The 17,976-nt window shown below is 50.5% G+C and overlaps 1 protein-coding gene across 1 annotated transcript in view; it reads right to left on the reverse strand.

The window, feature by feature from the left end:
• Positions 1-17,976, reverse strand: part of NOC2L (NOC2 like nucleolar associated transcriptional repressor) — a 492,322-nt gene that overhangs the window by 285,531 nt on the left and 188,815 nt on the right. Inside the window, exon 12 of the mRNA XM_078642345.1 lies at positions 16,360-16,471. Within this exon, the coding sequence (XP_078498471.1) occupies positions 16,360-16,471 (112 nt within the window). The remainder of the gene's footprint in view (positions 1-16,359; positions 16,472-17,976) is intronic.

The raw sequence follows: 17,976 nt of genomic DNA on the forward strand, positions 1-17,976 counted from the left end.
AAAAAAAGTTTCTAAGACAGGGAGGCTTTGGACCCTAATACTACATCCTCGACGTGAGAGGGAAAACTCTCACAACCGTATGAGGTACAGTGAGGCTGACAGCGGTGGCTGCACTCACTGCATCTCCTGGAAGCATCGAGTGGTGACATTCCATGTGCGAAGCAGCGCCGAGAGACCCGGGGGTGTGAAGCTGAGGGGGAGAGGAGAGAGTTGGGGAAGATCTGAAAGTGTCGCTGGCTCGCACAGACTCATCGGATGTGGTTTAGCAGGGCCGCCTGCAGCAGCGAGTAACCGCAGCCTTCCTGCAGCAGGATCTGATTAGAGAGGGCTTTCGAAATATCCGTGTGTGCATAAATAAATCCGAAAACCGCACCAGCCGGCAGGACGGTCGGTCGGTCCCGGAGGTGATGGGGCAAGCGGGGCCCTTGTGTCCCCGGCTCCGTCCCCGGGGGCGCGAGGCGGAGGCCTGCAGGCTGCTTCCTCCCGCGCGCTCGCCCGGCGCGTGGCTTCCTGAGGCGGCCGAGACCGCAGCGCGACCGCAGGGGGAGGGGGCGCGAGGCTCGGCCCGAGGCGGTCAGGTGGCGGGGGTGAGGGAGCGCTTCTGTGGCAGCCGAGTTTGAACCTTGAGGTGGTCTGCCGCCGAGCGGGCAGGCTTTGGCCCACCCGGCACAGGCCGCACCGCGAGGGCCCAGGGACGGTGAACTGGGCAGCAGCAGCAGGCCACCCGCGGCCGACTCAAGCGGCCTCTGTGCCCGTCACCGCAGCGGGCCTCAGACGGGCGCGGCGGCCCTCGCCACAACCCCACCCCAGCTCTTCAGTAGCTTCACTAGCAAGGCAGAAGGAACCTGAAAATGAACATCACACCTTCCAACTTCAGATCAGGAGCCCGGAACAAAACCCCCAGGAGTCGGGAAAGATACAGGCCTCGTAAAGTACTCATGGCTATTTCAACCTAATGCAGCAACCACCTGCGAAAGAACCAGACCGATGCCGCCCCAAACGGACACAAATTACTGGGCGATGTCCTGCGTATTTGGCTTTTATCTAAAGCGCTGCCCACACATGCCAACCAATGCTAATCAGGCGGGAGACCCCCGATTTTTGAAGCTGTTTCCCTCCTTAAATTGCTTCTGCTTCAATACAAGTCAATAGAGAAAATACATTCCACACATTTTTTCAAAGACTTCTAATTTCAGTTTGGAAATATCGTTATGCATACATTATATGGTTATAACAGATTGAAAAGTGCATACATTTTATGAACCTCGGAAGGCAAAAAGCCTAGGTCGGCCTTCCTTGGATTTAAACCTGCAACGTACTTATGACAGTGTCAGCAAAGAACACAAATCTCACGGAACAGTTTTTCCAGGTGTATGAACTAGACTCATCATTTCTAATGGAGGCAAGAGGTGGAGCAGAAAGGAGTAGTTTATGTTGAAGGATAGGAGGTGAGGTGCTACAGTAAGGTGGACTACTAGGAGTGAAACGAATGCCCCTCCTACTTTGTAGAAGTCCAAATCAGACAGTGGGATACGTTCAGGCCTGGGCAAAACTTTAAAAACACTTAAGAAATTCCCGAACTTCGTGTCAAACAAAATTTGTGGAATTTCACATCACAAAATTGTGTAATTTTTCCCCCCACTTCCACGCTGCTTACAACCACCATCAAACGATCACCTACCAAACGAAGATCATAGCGCTAGCGCTTGAATGTGACCAGGATTTCTGCAAGCTGCTATTTCGTTTTTAACAATTTTAAAAACCTATTGATGTGAGAATATGTGTTTTTAAAATTACACTTCTGCAAGCTGCTATTTCGTTTTAACAATTTTAAAAACCTATTGCTGTGAGAATATGTGTTTTTAAAATTACATTTCTGTGCTCTTACTTGTTTTCTGGTCGCTACTCCCCGGTCCACCACAGCCTGTGCTGATTGTGTGGAGGGAGGCTTAAGCGACACCACTTCCTGGTTGTCCCATCCTGGGCAGCCATCTTGGGGAGGTTGACGGGCTAGTCTCCCCCCTCGCCCTCACTATTTTAGGGCGGGAATATTGCGCGCACGATCACCTACCAAACGAAGATCATAGCGCTAGCGCTTGAAGGTGACCAGGATTTCTGCAAGCTGCTATTTCGTTTTTAACAATTTTAAAAACCTATTGATGTGAGAATATGTGTTTTTAAAATTACACTTCTGCAAGCTGCTATTTCGTTTTAACAATTTTAAAAACCTATTGCTGTGAGAATATGTGTTTTTAAAATTACATTTCTGTGCTCTTACTTGTTTTCTGGTCGCTACTCCCCGGTCCACCACAGCCTGTGCTGATTGTGTGGAGGGAGGCTTAAGCGACACCACTTCCTGGTTGTCCCATCCTGGGCAGCCATCTTGGGGAGGTTGACGGGCTAGTCTCCCCCCTCGCCCTCACTATTTTAGGGCGGGAATATTGCGCGCACGATCACCTACCAAACGAAGATCATAGCGCTAGCGCTTGAATGTGACCAGGATTTCTGCAAGCTGCTATTTCGTTTTTAACAATTTTAAAAACCTATTGATGTGAGAATATGTGTTTTTAAAATTACACTTCTGTAAGCTGCTATTTCGTTTTAACAATTTTAAAAACCTATTGCTGTGAGAATATGTGTTTTTAAAATTACATTTCTGTGCTCTTACTTGTTTTCTGGTCGCTACTCCCCGGTCCACCACAGCCTGTGCTGATTGTGTGGAGGGAGGCTTAAGCGACACCACTTCCTGGTTGTCCCATCCTGGGCAGCCATCTTGGGGAGGTTGACGGGCTAGTCTCCACCCTCGCCTAATCTATATGACCTCTTCCCACCCCGCGCAGCGGTGACGCGCAGCGGTAGCGCCGTATACGCGCCGAAGAGGCGCCAAAGAGAAGCCAGTCTGCGCCAGTCCGCGTCCAGACGCTTCTCGCTGGCCCGGGTCTGGGGTGGTGACCGGCACCATGGTGGGTACTCGAATTGCCTATAACTCCACGAGGTTACACTCCTTACGTCCCCCCGTCAGTCTTTCCTGTTGCCATTCTGTCTCCCCAGCTAATATCGACCATCACTGTAAACATTGTACATGGAGCACCTCCCGCCCATATAGCGACTCCCTCCCTTTGGGAGAGACTTGGAGAATGTATCTCCTTAATTGCCGGTCGCTACCCAAACATTTCACAGAGCTGCATCTGTTGATCGATGAGCTTAATCCTGACGCCCTATTTTTAACGGAAACTTGGCTTCAGATTGACAACGACCCGTCCTTAATATGGGCCACACCTCCAGGCTACACACTTAAGCGCCTCGACCGCCAATCGGGGAGAGGCGGAGGCCTAGCAATTATATACAGGGACAGCTTTAAGTGTCGGGTCACTCCTAATTCCCTGCTGACTTGCGAGAGCTTACACTTTGCACTTGATCTCTCCCCTACCACCACTTTTTCTGGTATTTTACTCTACCGCCCACCGGGTTCCCTGAATAATTTTATCACTCAAATTACTGATCTCACTGCCAACGCAGTCTTGACCTCATCTAACCTCACCCTGCTTGGGGATTTTAACATCCATTCAGATGACCCCCAGGATATGGCAGCTAATAACTTGCGTGCCAACATGCAAGCGTTAGACCTCTGCCAGAGAGGCCATCAGGCGACCCACAAGAAGGGACATCTCCTTGATCACATATACAGTAATACCAACCTTAATGTAGAGTCCCCTGTTCCACTGCCTTGGACTGATCATTTTTTGATACCGTTCACCTGGCTTTCTAACTCCTGTTCCCCCCGTGAGGCCTCTACCAAGTACATGGGCAGGAAATGGTCCTCACTTCCCCTCACCGACTGGACATTGGCTCTCACTCAAGACCCCCCGAGAAGGGCCTTGACCCCTGCCTCTGCTTCTAGCAACTTTGATCATTGGATCTCCAGCACCCTAGACCGAGTTCTTCCCAAACGCCCCTGTAAACTCATCAGAAGACCTAAAGTTGCACCCTGGTACACTCCTGCTCTGAGGTTATTAAAGCTTGACTGCCGCAAACTAGAGAGAGCGTGGAGGAAGGACCATTCTCTGTCTAGGAAAGATGATTATAGGTCCGCAATAAGGCTCTATAAATCAGAGATTAAATTGGCGCAAACCTCCTTCTACGAAGGGAAAATTAGTGCTGCAGCCAACGCGCCTAGGGAAATCTTTAGGATAGCCAAGTCCCTTATTTCACCCCCGGCTGAGCGTCCTACTGCTGAAGGGGCACAAGACCGCTGTAATGAGCTAGCTGCCTTCTTCTCCAAGAAAATTTCGACCATATACTCTTCTTTTAGTAATCCTACGGTCAACGCCCCCTCCGTCCCATCTAAGCCAGCTGATTCTCCGGCTCTCTGCAAACTGGATATAATTCCGCTTCTTGATGCCGGCAGCCTGGATAGATTAATTTCTAAAGTTTCTTCCGGGTCTCCCAATGACCCGGCACCCCCCCGGATCCTTGTCAAGGCACTGGACGTTATTCGTCCTGTCATCCTGGAAGCCTTAAACACCTCCATCGTGGCCAGGTCGGTCCCACTCCCCTGGAAGTGCGCCATGGTGAGGGCGCTTCTCAAGAAGCCCTCCCTGGACCAGAGCAACTTGTCCAACTATCGCCCCATTTCGTTGCTCCCCTGGCTGAGTAAACTGCTGGAGAGGCACGCCAACAATATCTTAACAGACTATTTGGAGTCCAACTGTCTGTTGCGTGCCTCCCAGACAGGTTTTCGCCCTCAACATGGCACAGAAACCGCTATGTTAGCGGTTACAGAGGAAGCAAGAACGACTTTGGATCGGGGAGGAAAGGTGGCCATTATCCTGTTAGACCTTAGCGCCGCGTTCGACACGGTGAACCATGCCACGCTATTACACCGACTGGCGGGCATGGGCGTGTCGGGCGCGGCTCTAGACTGGCTTACCTCCTTTCTGAGTGAGCGCTTTTTCCAGGTCTTCGAGGGTGAGATAGTCTCTCCCAAACACCCTCTCAGGTGTGGGGTCCCTCAGGGCTCCTCCCTGAGCCCGACCCTCTTTAACGCCTACATGGAACCTCTGGACAGGATAGTCCATCCCTTTGGTGTGCGTATAGTCACCTACGCGGATGACACGCAGCTTGTGGTCTCGTTAGACCACGCAGATGGATCATCCGACACCTTAGGCCCCTGTCTAGAGGCTGTTGCCAGATGGATGCAAGCCTCCTGTTTGAAGCTTAACGGGGAGAAGACAGACATCATTCTACTCGGAAATCCCTCCCCGTCTGCTCTTGCACCCGTCTGGCCACCATGTCTTGGCGCTCCTCCTGCCCCCAAGTCCCAGATAAAGAGCCTCGGGATCTGGCTTGACACCGCCCTTGATTTCTCGGTCCAGGCTACTAAGACTGCCGCCACTTGCTTTGGACTAATGAGGATGCTCCGGCGGGTGCTCCCTTTGCTCCCTTTCCAGGCGAGGAGGACCATGGTCCAGGCCCTGATTCTCTCTCGCCTGGATTATGGGAATGCTCTCTACCTAGGAGCACCGGCTTCGGTACTGCAGAGGCTTCAGGTCACACAAAACAGTGCGGCCCGCCTACTGTTCAATCTCTCCCGTCGGCAGTCGGCGAGGAAGGCTCTGAAAGACCTCCACTGGCTCCCAATGGCTGCCAGAGTGCAGTTTAAAGCTTTGTGCATTATGCACAAATCCTTTCACCGTGTAGGCCCAGCGATTCTGCACCCTTTGGTCACGCCTTATGTCCCAGCACGCCCCCTTCGGTCTGGTACCTTGCAGCTGGCCACCTCCTCTAAAATTAACAAAGCCCGTTGGGGTGGCCGCTCTTTTTCCCATTCGGCGACCAGACTTTGGAATGCCCTCCCCTTTGCCATCCGAGGAAATAGCAACCTCCTCTCATTCAGAAAGGCCTTGAAAACGCATTTGTTTGCTAAATCCTGCTGATCTGCCCCGAGCCTGCGCTAAACCATTTTATCTTCAAGCGCTGCGAGGCCCTAGGGCAGTTATGCGCTATACAAATGCAATTTTTCATTTCATTCATTTCATTTCATTTCAAATACTGACCAATGGGTGACACCGAATGCCATATACATACACTCTTAGCCACCGTACGATACCATACACCCTTATGACAGAATAGGAAAGCCTGCACAATTGGCCAGCAGATGCTTCACAAGGTACATCACAAAAACCGAAAACTAAATGACACCACATCTTCACTGTGAACATGCTCTAACCACTAAAACACCACTACTTCATCGCCTACATTACACTAAACCTCTTAACCCCACACTTCACTCCAAAAGGCTTCACACATGCAAGCATTAACCCATTGCTCAGCAAGTGACCGGAATTAAAAAAACAAAAAAACATTCAGGCCTCCACCTTTTTTTTCTCAGTGTAAATAACTACCGAAATTTATGAAGAGTGATCCTTCAGAGTGGTTAAACTTGTAATCGGTGAATTGGCAATGCAATGTAACTTCTCTTGGGTAGGCACGTGTGCAATGCCCACTCAACCTTCCACTCACCTCAGCACCCTGAGTGGTCAGGAGGCTGAAAGACAGACTCCTGGTTCTTACACTCGAGGCCTGGCTCGAGATGGCCTTTGTGCTGCACCACAAACCTGGCTGCTATCGAAGATGCTCATAAGATGTCAGGCAATATATTCTCCCAGATATAACCAGAATTATAGGGCCTCATTCAATACAAGGGACACTCTCTCTGGGTAGCATCTTTTCAGGAGATGGACTAATGAAATTAAGAACCAGGGGAACAAGGAACTCTAGGATGAGGAACCTACAGAAAAAATGACCTTGTAACAAATAAGATAGTGGGCACTGAGGGCAATACATACGTACTGGAAACACGGCAACGTGGACACTCTGGAACTGGGAAAATGAGGAAGAAAGTTGCAAGATGTACCAACAATAAAGATCAACAGCAAACTAAAGCACTGAACAGCCACGAAATGGTGGATCTATATCTTATTAAAGTCACAGAAGAGTACACTAGAATCAGTCACTGGTGTCTGATGTTTTTCACCTAACCCACACTCAAGTGCAGGCCAGCTACAAAGATATTATTGCGGGTGTTCCTAAGGAAATTCCAATATACTCTCAGAACGAGTTTGTATCTTGCTTCTAGACAATTTATCCTCAAGGCTTTTGGGAGGATTGATGGGCTTTTAATAAGAGAGCCTCCCTGGTCAGTGTATGTCTAACACAGATATGTCTATGCAGTGCCTCCTAACTTATGTTGGCTAGTATGAAATCATTTTTGCTGTTAACAATGCTCTTCTTTCTCCGTAGAAAGGCAGCCATTTCAGCCTCAAGCTCTCTTCTTGCGCTCAACCTCAAGCGCTTTTTGTTCGGTGTTTGTCTCTTTTTCGCTGTTGAAGGGTCTACAATCTTTGATGCCTTGCCTTTGTCTCTTGCTCCCTCTCAAGAGGATGGTTGCATCAAAGGTTTCGAGGGTGTCCTGCCCTCATTGGTATCCTTTGGTTGGGATCCATGTGGCTCTCTCTGTTTTGGCTGTCCTTCAGTCGAAGTGTGCTTCAAAGCGGAAGATGCCTTTTGGGACTTATTGTCCAAGGACTTCGGGAATTTGGTCGATTTTCTTACTTTTCTATTATTTTCCAATAATTCTTCGTAGGTCCTCCATCGTGCTTCTAGACAAAATGGCAGAAAAAATAATCTGAAGATGACTCCTACGCACTTAAACGTTCGGGGTGCCATCTGACGTCTCACAGGGATGGACATACAACCAAATGTCAGTCAATGACTTGCACAAAAAAAAATGGGGGGTGGGGGGAGAACAATTCTGGACCCAACCACTTGATGGCAGAATAATGCACAGTGCATGAATCCAAAAAAGGATTAATGCTGCAAAGCCAAAGGTACCATGAAGGGCAGGGTGGGTGGGGATATGGAGGTAGCAATCCTTTAAGTTCAGTGTCATCATGAAGTCCCCTTGACAGAGCAGCTGCAGGACACCCTGCAAGTTTATCATATGAAAATGCTATGCAGGATGTTGTGGCCTCAGGTCCAGTATGGGCCAGAGGGGGGCTCACTTCTTTGGGATGAGGAAGTACAGTGAGTAGACGCCTTTGCCTAGTTGTTGGCGTGGTGGCACTAGCTGTATCACGCTCTTTTGGAGGACAGCTGGACCTGCTCCTTGAGAAGGATGACCTGGTCTTGGCTGAGACGGTGTCGGCAGGATATTATATCTGGGTGAGGAGTGGTGTTGAATTCATAGCCCTGTTGAACAACTGCTAAAACCCATTGGTGATGCGTGGTTTACTCCAGGGAAGGGGTGGGGGCGTAATCCTTTATTCAGCCCCCAATAATTGTTGTGTGATCATGGGGTAGCGAGGCCAAACCAGCATTTGCACACTAAGACTCTTGCCTCTACTCCTGCCTTTGCTCTTGTTGTCCCAGTGTCCTCCTCTGCTTGCCCGTGACCTCCTCTGCTTGCCTGTGACTCATGAAAAATCTGCTGATGGCGCAAGTAGGTTTGAGTCTGAGGTGAGGAATTTGTACCATCCCTGGGTTATTGCCTGGGAAAGGTCACCCTCAGATTTGTAGACTGCAGTGCACACATGTACTTTGCTATCTCTGTGTCCTCTATTTTTCCCCACAACATTTGATCCACCTTGGCTTCAACAAGATGTTCTCCATCAAATGGGATGTTGGGGAGGAGTTAGTCTACCTCCGGCCCAAATGCAGAGATGCATATCCATGCATGGCGGTTCAACAAGATGCTAGTGTTGACACTATTGGAAGCACAGCAGAACTTCCCCTTGGAGATGGGGGAAGTACTGTGCGTTCGGTTTTGGAAAGGTTATTGACTAAGAAGGCATCCTCCTCCTCCTCCTGTAAGGTATGTTGATCAACTTTATGGTTACAGGTCGTCCTCTAAATTGCTGCATGATACGTAGTGGCATCATCAGACAGGGATAGCTTGGTATGGTTCCGGATCGGGGTCATCCATACAATAGACATTGTAGTTGTCCAAGGGATCGTCCCCGTTACCTATCCCTAGAGGCTGATCATATTTGTTTCTTTCCACATAGGGACTGCCTGGGTCTGAGAAGGAGTGCACTGACTTGCCAGGAGACTGATGGTGGTGAGGAAAGTGAGTTGCGGATGTTGAGACTGTGGTGACTGCCTGGATGTGGGTGGTTGGGGTGAAGGGCTTGTAGCCTTGTCCTTCTGCTTCTTTGGCATCAGATGCTACAATGCGAAGGCGAGAGCTCCTCCTCAAAGTTTACCCCCGAGTTCTTTAAACCTGTGGCAGCGTGGTTGATAGCCGTCCTGGGGCGGTTTGGTGGTTATCTCTGGATGGATGAAAAGCCACTTCTGCCTGGCATCGAGTGCCTCCACAAGCATTTACAGACTAGGTGCCTATGACTCCCCCGATTTCGGCATTGAAGGGCCCTAATCGACTTGGCACTCTACATTGGTGGTGCTCTCCTTGTCTATTTAGTCTCCGAAGAAGGTATTCAGTGAGCATTCGGCTGGAAGTGGGGGAAGGCTGGATGGCTGTTGTGGCTCTACCCCCTTTGTCTGGAGCCTTCTCACTGAGCAGCTAATCCAAGCACTACACATGGCAGGCTTTCCTCTGGGAGATGCATCACATTTATTGGCTTACTCCAGCAGACAGTTCCTCCTTTTCTCCAGGCAGTCTAAAGCATTTCTAGCATGGGTCTCGCCCAGTTTGTTCACCCTGGTAAGGACGCCAGCAATCGGAGATCCTGGCTCTGTCGCTCAAGTAATTCCTTTGAACCTACTGAGTGGATTCTGTCATTGGTCTTTGGAAACTCTCTCCTGAGTTTCTAACGAGTATGTATCAGAGTTTACAGACAATGTGTATTCTCCTGGTCCTCATTTGTAACCGGTTTCAGGTGCCTCCTGCCATTATGTGTATCCCACCCAGACTAGTAAAGCAACAGTCTTTGTCCTTTAGTGGATCAGGAAGGAGGGTTTGTATGAGGATTCCCTGTCAGAGAGCCCCCAAACAAAAATAAAAGAGGGAGAGGCTTCCTCACTCAGCTACCTCTCACCACCTGGACCTGCTTCCGGACGGTCGCTCCACCACGCTCCTCCTGTGCTTCCCTGGTATCGTTTTCTGAGCGCTGATCACTAAACTGCCGCTGCCTAATATTCTAGCGCCTCACTCGCATAGCGCTTTTATTAATTACCTGCCTCTCGCAGCGCGACCTCGCTCAGGCTATTGGCTTGACTATTGGCTTGTCTTATCATCAGTAATTGTGTTTATTGTGTTTATTTCACCAGCGCTTGTGCTCGAATTGCGCTTACTGCTAACTTGCTGCATTTTTGTTGTTAGTAATACCCCTGCCTGCCTTCCCTCGGACCCTCCATTTTGTTGTTGTTGTTCTCCCCTGACCCGCCCCTCAGCCACACTACCGCCTCCCTGCTGCCCCTCCCACGCTTCGCCCCCTCCACTGTCCATTAATGTCAGATGGTCCCACGCGCAGCGTCCACGCGCTACGTACACGCCGAAGGTGCGCCAAAGGTAAGCCCGTCTACGCCCGTCCGCGCCTGGACCGCGCCCAGCGCCAGACCCCCTGCCCCTCGCGCTGCCCAGCCCTCCCGCATCACCTACGATGCCGCCACCCTCCTAGCCCTTAACCCCGGCCGCGCCCCCAACTGCGTCCAAGCCGCTCCTGGACACACCCATGGTCCTTTCTCTTGCTACTCCTGCAAATTCATCGGCACCGACAACATCTCCGCTACAACCACACCACAGATTCCCGACCCCAACCACCTACAATGCATCCTGCTCAACACCCGCTCGGTCCATAGGCATGCCATTGACCTCTGGAATCTACTAGACACCATCTCTCCAGACATCGCCTTCCTTACAGAAACATGGATGAACGCTTCCTCCGCCCCAGACATCACCATTGCCATCTCTGAAGACTATAAGATCACACACAAGGACCGTACCAGCCACACAGGAGGAGGAATCGCTATCGTCCATAAAAAATCAATCCACATCTCAACCAGCTCTGACGTCAACCTCGCCAACTCTGAACACCTTCACTTCCAGATCCACATCGACCCCAAGACCACACTCAGAGGCACCCTCCTTTACAGACCACCAGGACCCCGCGCAAAGTTCAGTGAAGACATCACGGACTTCATCACTCCACACGCGCTCCCCTCCAAAGATTACATCCTTCTGGGAGACCTCAACTTTCACCTTGAAAATAACAACGACCGCAACACCACCACCCTCTTGGACAACCTCGCCAACCTCGGACTTAAACAACTGGTCACTTCCCCCACCCACATAGCAGGTCACACACTCGACCCCATCTTCACCTCCAGCAATCATGTCTCCTTCAGCCACACCACGGATCTCCTCTGGACTGACCACAGCTGCGTTCACTTCACCTACAACAAGCCGAAACCCACCAACCACCTCCAACCAACTCTGCAAAGAAACTGGAACAAAATCACCATCGACCAGATCTCCTCATCACTCCTTCTAAACACCCCAGCCCACTCTTCTAACCCAGACCAAGCCGCCGCCAACTTCACCCTATGGTTATCCAACACCACCGACATCCTAGCACCACTGAAAAAACGTCAACGCAAACCTGGCAGCAAGAAGGCCTCATGGTTCAACGATGATCTTAAGAAGTCCAAGAAACTCTGCCGCTCCCTTGAAAAGGCCTGGAAAAAAGACCCAACCACTAGCACCAAGGACGCCTTCAAAAACGCCACCCGCACACACCACCAACTAATCCGAAAGGCCAAGAAAACAGCATTCAAGGATCGACTAGACAACAACGCCCACAACAGCAAGGAACTTTTCAACATCGTCAAGGAATTCACCAACCCCTCGGCCAACTCCAACGACATCACCCCGTCTCAAGCCCTCTGCGACTCCCTAGCTCTATTCTTCCACAACAAAATTGCGGACATCCACAACAGCTTCGACAACCAACCCGGAGACCAACCCACCCAACCTCATGCTGGACCTTCACCCCCCTCGAACATCCTTAATGACTGGAACCCAATCTCCACTGAGGACACCATCCGCCTGATGAACTCTATCCACTCAGGATCCCCCACAGACCCATGTCCTCACCACATCTTCAACAAAGCAGACTCCGTCATAGCACCGCACCTCCGAGACGTCATCAACTGCTCCTTCAACTCCGCCACCTTCCCGGAAAGCTGGAAACACGCTGAACTCACCGCCCTTCTGAAAAAACCCACAGCGGACCCCACCGAACTCAAAAACTACCGCCCCATATCGCTCCTTCCTTTCCCAGCCAAAGTCATCGAGAAAGCTGTCAACAACCAACTCGCCGCTTTCCTCGAAGCCAACAAATCCCTCGACTCCTCACAATCTGGCTTCCGAGCAAAACACAGCACTGAGACCGCCCTCATCGCAGCAACAGACGACATTCGAACCCTTCTGGACAATGGAGACACAGTCGCCCTCATCCTCCTCGACCTCTCTGCAGCCTTCGACACAGTCTGCCACAGCACCCTTTTACAACGCCTCAGAAACATCGGAATACAAGGAAAAGCACTCGAATGGATCACCTCGTTCCTCACCGGAAGAACCCAGAGAGTCCGCCTTCCACCATTCAAGTCCGAAGCCACTGAAGTCATCTGTGGCGTACCACAAGGATCCTCACTCAGTCCCACCCTCTTCAACGTATACATGAGCCCCCTCGCGGCCATCGCTCGCCAACACAACCTCAACATCATCTCCTACGCGGATGACACTCAACTGATCCTTTCTCTCACCAATGACCCCAGCACCGCCAAAACAAACCTACACAAAGGAATGAAAGAAGTTGCCGAATGGATGAAACAAAGCCGTCTGAAACTGAACTCAGATAAAACAGAAGTCCTCATCTTAGGTACATCCCCCTCTGCATGGGACGACTCTTGGTGGCCGGAAGCCCTTGGAAAAGCACCCACCCCGACAGACCACGCACGGAACCTAGGCGTTATCCTGGACTCTTCTCTCTCAATGAACAGACAAGTCAACGCCGTATCCTCATCCTGCTTCAACATTCTTCGCATGCTCAAAAAAACATTTCGCTGGATCCCCACCGAAACCAGAAAAACAGTCACCCATGCTCTGGTCACGAGCCGACTGGACTACGGAAACACCCTCTACGCAGGTACTACCGCTAAACTCCAGAAGAAACTCCAACGAATCCAAAACGCCTCAGCCAGGATCATATTAGACATCCCGCGTAACGAACACATCTCTGGCCACCTGAAAGACCTCCACTGGCTACCCGTCAATAAGAGGATCACTTTCCGACTGTTAACCCACGCACACAAATCACTCTACGACATCGGACCAGAATGCCTCAACTCACGACTGTCCTTCTACACCCCCTCCCGCCAACTACGTTCTTCCAGCCAAGCCCTCGCCACTGTACCCCGCATCAACAAGACCACCATGGGAGGCAGATCCTTCTCATACCTGGCAGCTAAAACATGGAACTCACTCCCCACCTACCTTCGCCTTACCCAGAACCACCTAGCATTTAGAAAGCAACTTAAAACGTGGATATTTGACAAGTAATCCTCCTCCCCTCCCTAAGCGCCTTGAGACCCTCTGGGTATGTAGTGCGCTATATAAATTATCTGACTTGACTTGACTTGACTTGGGGAAAACAACTGAGGAAAGAATGAAAAGAGGGTTTGGTCTGTGCTTTTCTCAAAGGGGCATTGCCTACATCCTGATCTGCATGAAGAGGACCTACAGGAATGCTACCACTATCAGTAACCATGCATTACTACCTGTTGAGATCCATACACACCCACACACACACAGGGGATCCAAAATGGATTTCTGTTGACAAACAGTAAATAAAGCTCTACCTATGCACTCCATGCTCACCTTAATCCACCCTCGCAACACGCACATAGTGCACATATGCCGTACATGCCCCTCTGCAACCACCCCAGAGCCCTTACCAGACACAGCGGATCTTAAATTAAAAGACAGGCATTATATTTTGCAGCTCATGTCCCAATTTGAAACAGAGGTTACAGTGTGAATGTATACGTTACAGAGGCTCATTACAAAGCAACAAAGTTTGAGCAGGAAGCAACAAACTGGTTGTTTTCACAGGTTAGATCTCATTTGCCTAATAAAATACAACTCCTAGGTCTTGCAGGTAAACACATGGGTGACAGCATTAGCATGCTGGTTTTGGACACACATCTGTGAATGTAGTGCCTTAGATCTCATTAACAGTGTAAATTAGATATTGGTTAGTGCAAACATCACTCCGTCACAAGACCTCTGCGACTCCCTCGCCTCGTTCTTCCACCGCAAGATCGCCGACATCCACAACAGCTTCGGCGCCCCACCCACGCACCCAACCGTCGAACCAACGCCCCCCACCGCCACCCTTCGCACCTGGACCACGGTGACCACCGAAGACACAGCCCGCACGATGAACACCATCCACTCCGGATCACCGACCGACCCCTGCCCACACCACGTCTTCAACAAGGCCGACTCCACCATCGCACCCCAACTCCGGAACATCATCAACGCCTCCTTCAACACCGCCACCTTCCCGGAGAGCTGGAAGCACGCCGAGATCAGCGCCCTCCTGAAGAAACCTACAGCGGACCCCACCGATCTCAAAAACTTCCGCCCCATCTCGCTCCTCCCTTTTCCTGCTAAAGTCATCGAGAAGATCGTCAACAGACAGCTGACCGCCTTCCTCGAGACGAACGGATCCCTCGACCCCTCGCAGTCCGGCTTCAGAGCCAACCACAGCACCGAGACCGCCCTCATCGCAGCCACCGACGACATCCGGACCCTGCTCGACAAGGGGGAAACAGTGGCCCTCATCCTCCTGGACCTCTCCGCTGCGTTCGACACTGTCTGCCACCGCACCCTAGTCCAGCGCCTCAGCAACATCGGTATCCAAGAGAAGGCACTGGAGTGGATCATCTCGTTCCTCGCCGGAAGAACACAAAGAGTCCGCCTCCCCCCGTTTCGCTCCGAGGCCACCGAAGTCATCTGCGGCGTCCCGCAAGGATCTTCACTCAGCCCCACCCTCTTCAACATCTACATGAAACCTCTCGCAGCCATCGCACGCCAGCACAACCTCAACATCATCTCTTACGCCGACGACACCCAGCTGATCCTCTCCCTCACCAGAGACCCCGACACCGCCAGAACCTGCCTACACGAAGGGATGAAAGACGTCGCCGAGTGGATGAAGGACAGCCGCCTGAAACTGAACTCGGACAAGACGGAAGTCCTCATCCTGGGATCTTCGCCCTCCGCCTGGGACGACTCCTGGTGGCCCCCAGCCCTGGGCACCGCACCCAAGCCAACCGACCACGCACGCAACCTGGGCTTCATTCTGGACCCCTCCCTCTCGATGACCAGACAAGTCAACGCCGTCTCCTCATCGTGCTTCAACACCCTGCGTATGCTTCGCAAGATCTTCCGCTGGATCCCGACCGAGACCAGGAAGACTGTCACCCAGGCACTCGTCACCAGCCGACGGGACTACGGAAACGCCCTCTACGCCGGAACCACAGCCAAGCTACAGAAAAGACTCCAGCGCATCCAGAACGCCTCCGCCCGACTCATCCTGGATGTCCCCCGACGCAGCCACATCTCCAGCCACCTGAGGAACCTGCACTGGCTCCCCGTCGAAAAGAGGATCACATTCCGGCTCCTCACCCACGCACACAAGTCTCTCCACGACCTGGGCCCCAAGTACCTCAACGACCGCCTGACCTTCTACACGCCCACCCGCCAGCTACGGTCCACCAGCCTCGCCCTCGCAGCCGTACCACGCATCCGAAGAGCCACCGCCGGAGGAAGATCCTTCTCTTACCTGGCTGCCAAGACTTGGAACTCCCTCCCCATCCACCTTCGGCTGACCCAGGACCATCTCGCCTTCAGGAAACAACTCAAGACCTGGCTGTTCGAGCAGTAGCATACCCCTCCCCCCAAGCGCCTTGAGACCCTCCCGGGTGAGTAGTGCGCTATACAAATGGCATGACTGATTGATTGATTGAACATACAAACCAATTTAACATACAAAGAACTTGATAAAGACCAGTGTGCCATGCGCACATCACACAAACATCTATCTTATGTTCTTACACTTCCACAATTAACTCTTGGCAGAATATGCTGGTACTTGTTAATAAAAATACATACTCCGACAGCACAAGGTGCACATACACCCCTGCTGTCCATTACAGGTCAACAAAGATCCAAATCCATCAAAACCGATATCCAAGGCTGCAAGCGCAATGCTGGTCCACATACTCTACCCCATATCCCTTTCAAATTTCATATGAGAGCTGAAAGTGACCTACCTCCAAGATGAAGGGCAGCAAAGGGATAAAGGTCCGTGTGTTCTCCGACAGCAGCATTAGTGCACGAATGCAATGCATCCTTAGAGGGTAGAAGCGGGCAGAGGGCACCAACCTGCAACAAAACGAAAGCACAGTCAGGGAGAATGCTGCATCTAACCAGTAAATATGGACAGTGTGATTATCGAGAGTGCTGCATCCAATTTTCACAAAAGGGTAGGAGCTGAGCAAAACCAGTGGAATCAGTGAAAATGTACTTCGCTTTTAAATGGACCATCATAAGCTTTCCTGTAGCAAGAGCCACATTACTCAACTTTTTAGGTCTGGCATAGAGACCATTTTAGCTTTAACATTAGCCTCATGTCGTACAAAAAAAATAAAAAAATATACCCTGGTGCTTTAGGTCCTCCCACTTTATCCATTGGTCTGTTAACTGGTGTTTATCGCTTCTATCCCACAAATCACATATCTTGTGCCAATGGGTGAGTCCTCCTCATTCATTGCCTGTCTTGCATTTCGAGTAGCAACACTTCACCTTATCACATGCACACGTCCGCAAAAAAAGGGGTGCACTTCAGCGACGGGGTGGAGAGTCGATACTAAAAAAAACACTTGTGTTCTTTAAATTCTTTTTTTGTAATCATCCCCCTGTATTGAAACTATATGTTTAGGGTACAGTCACTAAAAGCCAATAGTATATTTTATTTGCACTAGTAATTGCTACATTTCCTGTGATAGGCATTCAAACTAAAAACTGGGTTGCATTCTGTTGTGTTCTAGTAAAATGATTTGAATTTTTTTCGATTTAAATATTTTTAATGCAATCATAGGAAAACCATGTTTAGGCAGTGGTACACTTTTTCTTTCTTTTTACTTTTGTGGCATATGCTTGCAATTACAAATAATAAAATGAAGCACTGCATCTTTTTGCCAAGGTAAAAGGCCACCTCAAAGTACTCTTTTGCAATGTTTTCAGCCCTGGTCTCCATTTCGGAGACCACCACGTTGCCAGATCTCATTTGCCATCATTATTCTGTGCCAGGTCAAGGGGCTCTCAAGCTACTTCTCTTCGAACATCCAAGGATTAACCTTCCTGAAGGGCAATGGGGCTGGCTGTCTGGCTGGTGGCAAGTGGAACGATAGAATACAGCCATTTTTGTCTCATGTGTGAATGTCTAATAACTTGCCTTGATTAATATACAGAAGCGGTCCACCTGCCCCCACCCCAAATGCATTCTCCACCCCTCTGTTTTTCTAAGCGAATGAGAGGGTAGCCTTAGTTTGCCTCTGCACTTGTCTATCTATTTATATGCCTGGGTTACTGCAGTTCTGTGGCTCATTAGTGTATAAGACCCTTCTGACATGCTTATGGAAGAGTTCAGTTTGTACATGCCCAAATAAACTTCACTACAGCATCCAGGGAAACCTGTTGTGTGGTGATGTTAATCAGTAACACATCCAGCTCTAGTTCAATTGTGACAGCTTTTTTTTTGGGGGGGGGGGTCTGTTTGGAACACAACCCCTCTTAGACTCCTAAAATGACTGAATCAACACAGGATCCCTTGGTACAGTACTTCAAAGAGGCACCCTAAACCTGTCTGTGCATGCACTTTATGCATC

Source organism: Lissotriton helveticus, chromosome 5_1, assembly GCF_964261635.1.
Source record: "Lissotriton helveticus chromosome 5_1, aLisHel1.1, whole genome shotgun sequence".
Classification (NCBI taxonomy): Eukaryota; Metazoa; Chordata; class Amphibia; order Caudata; family Salamandridae; genus Lissotriton; species Lissotriton helveticus.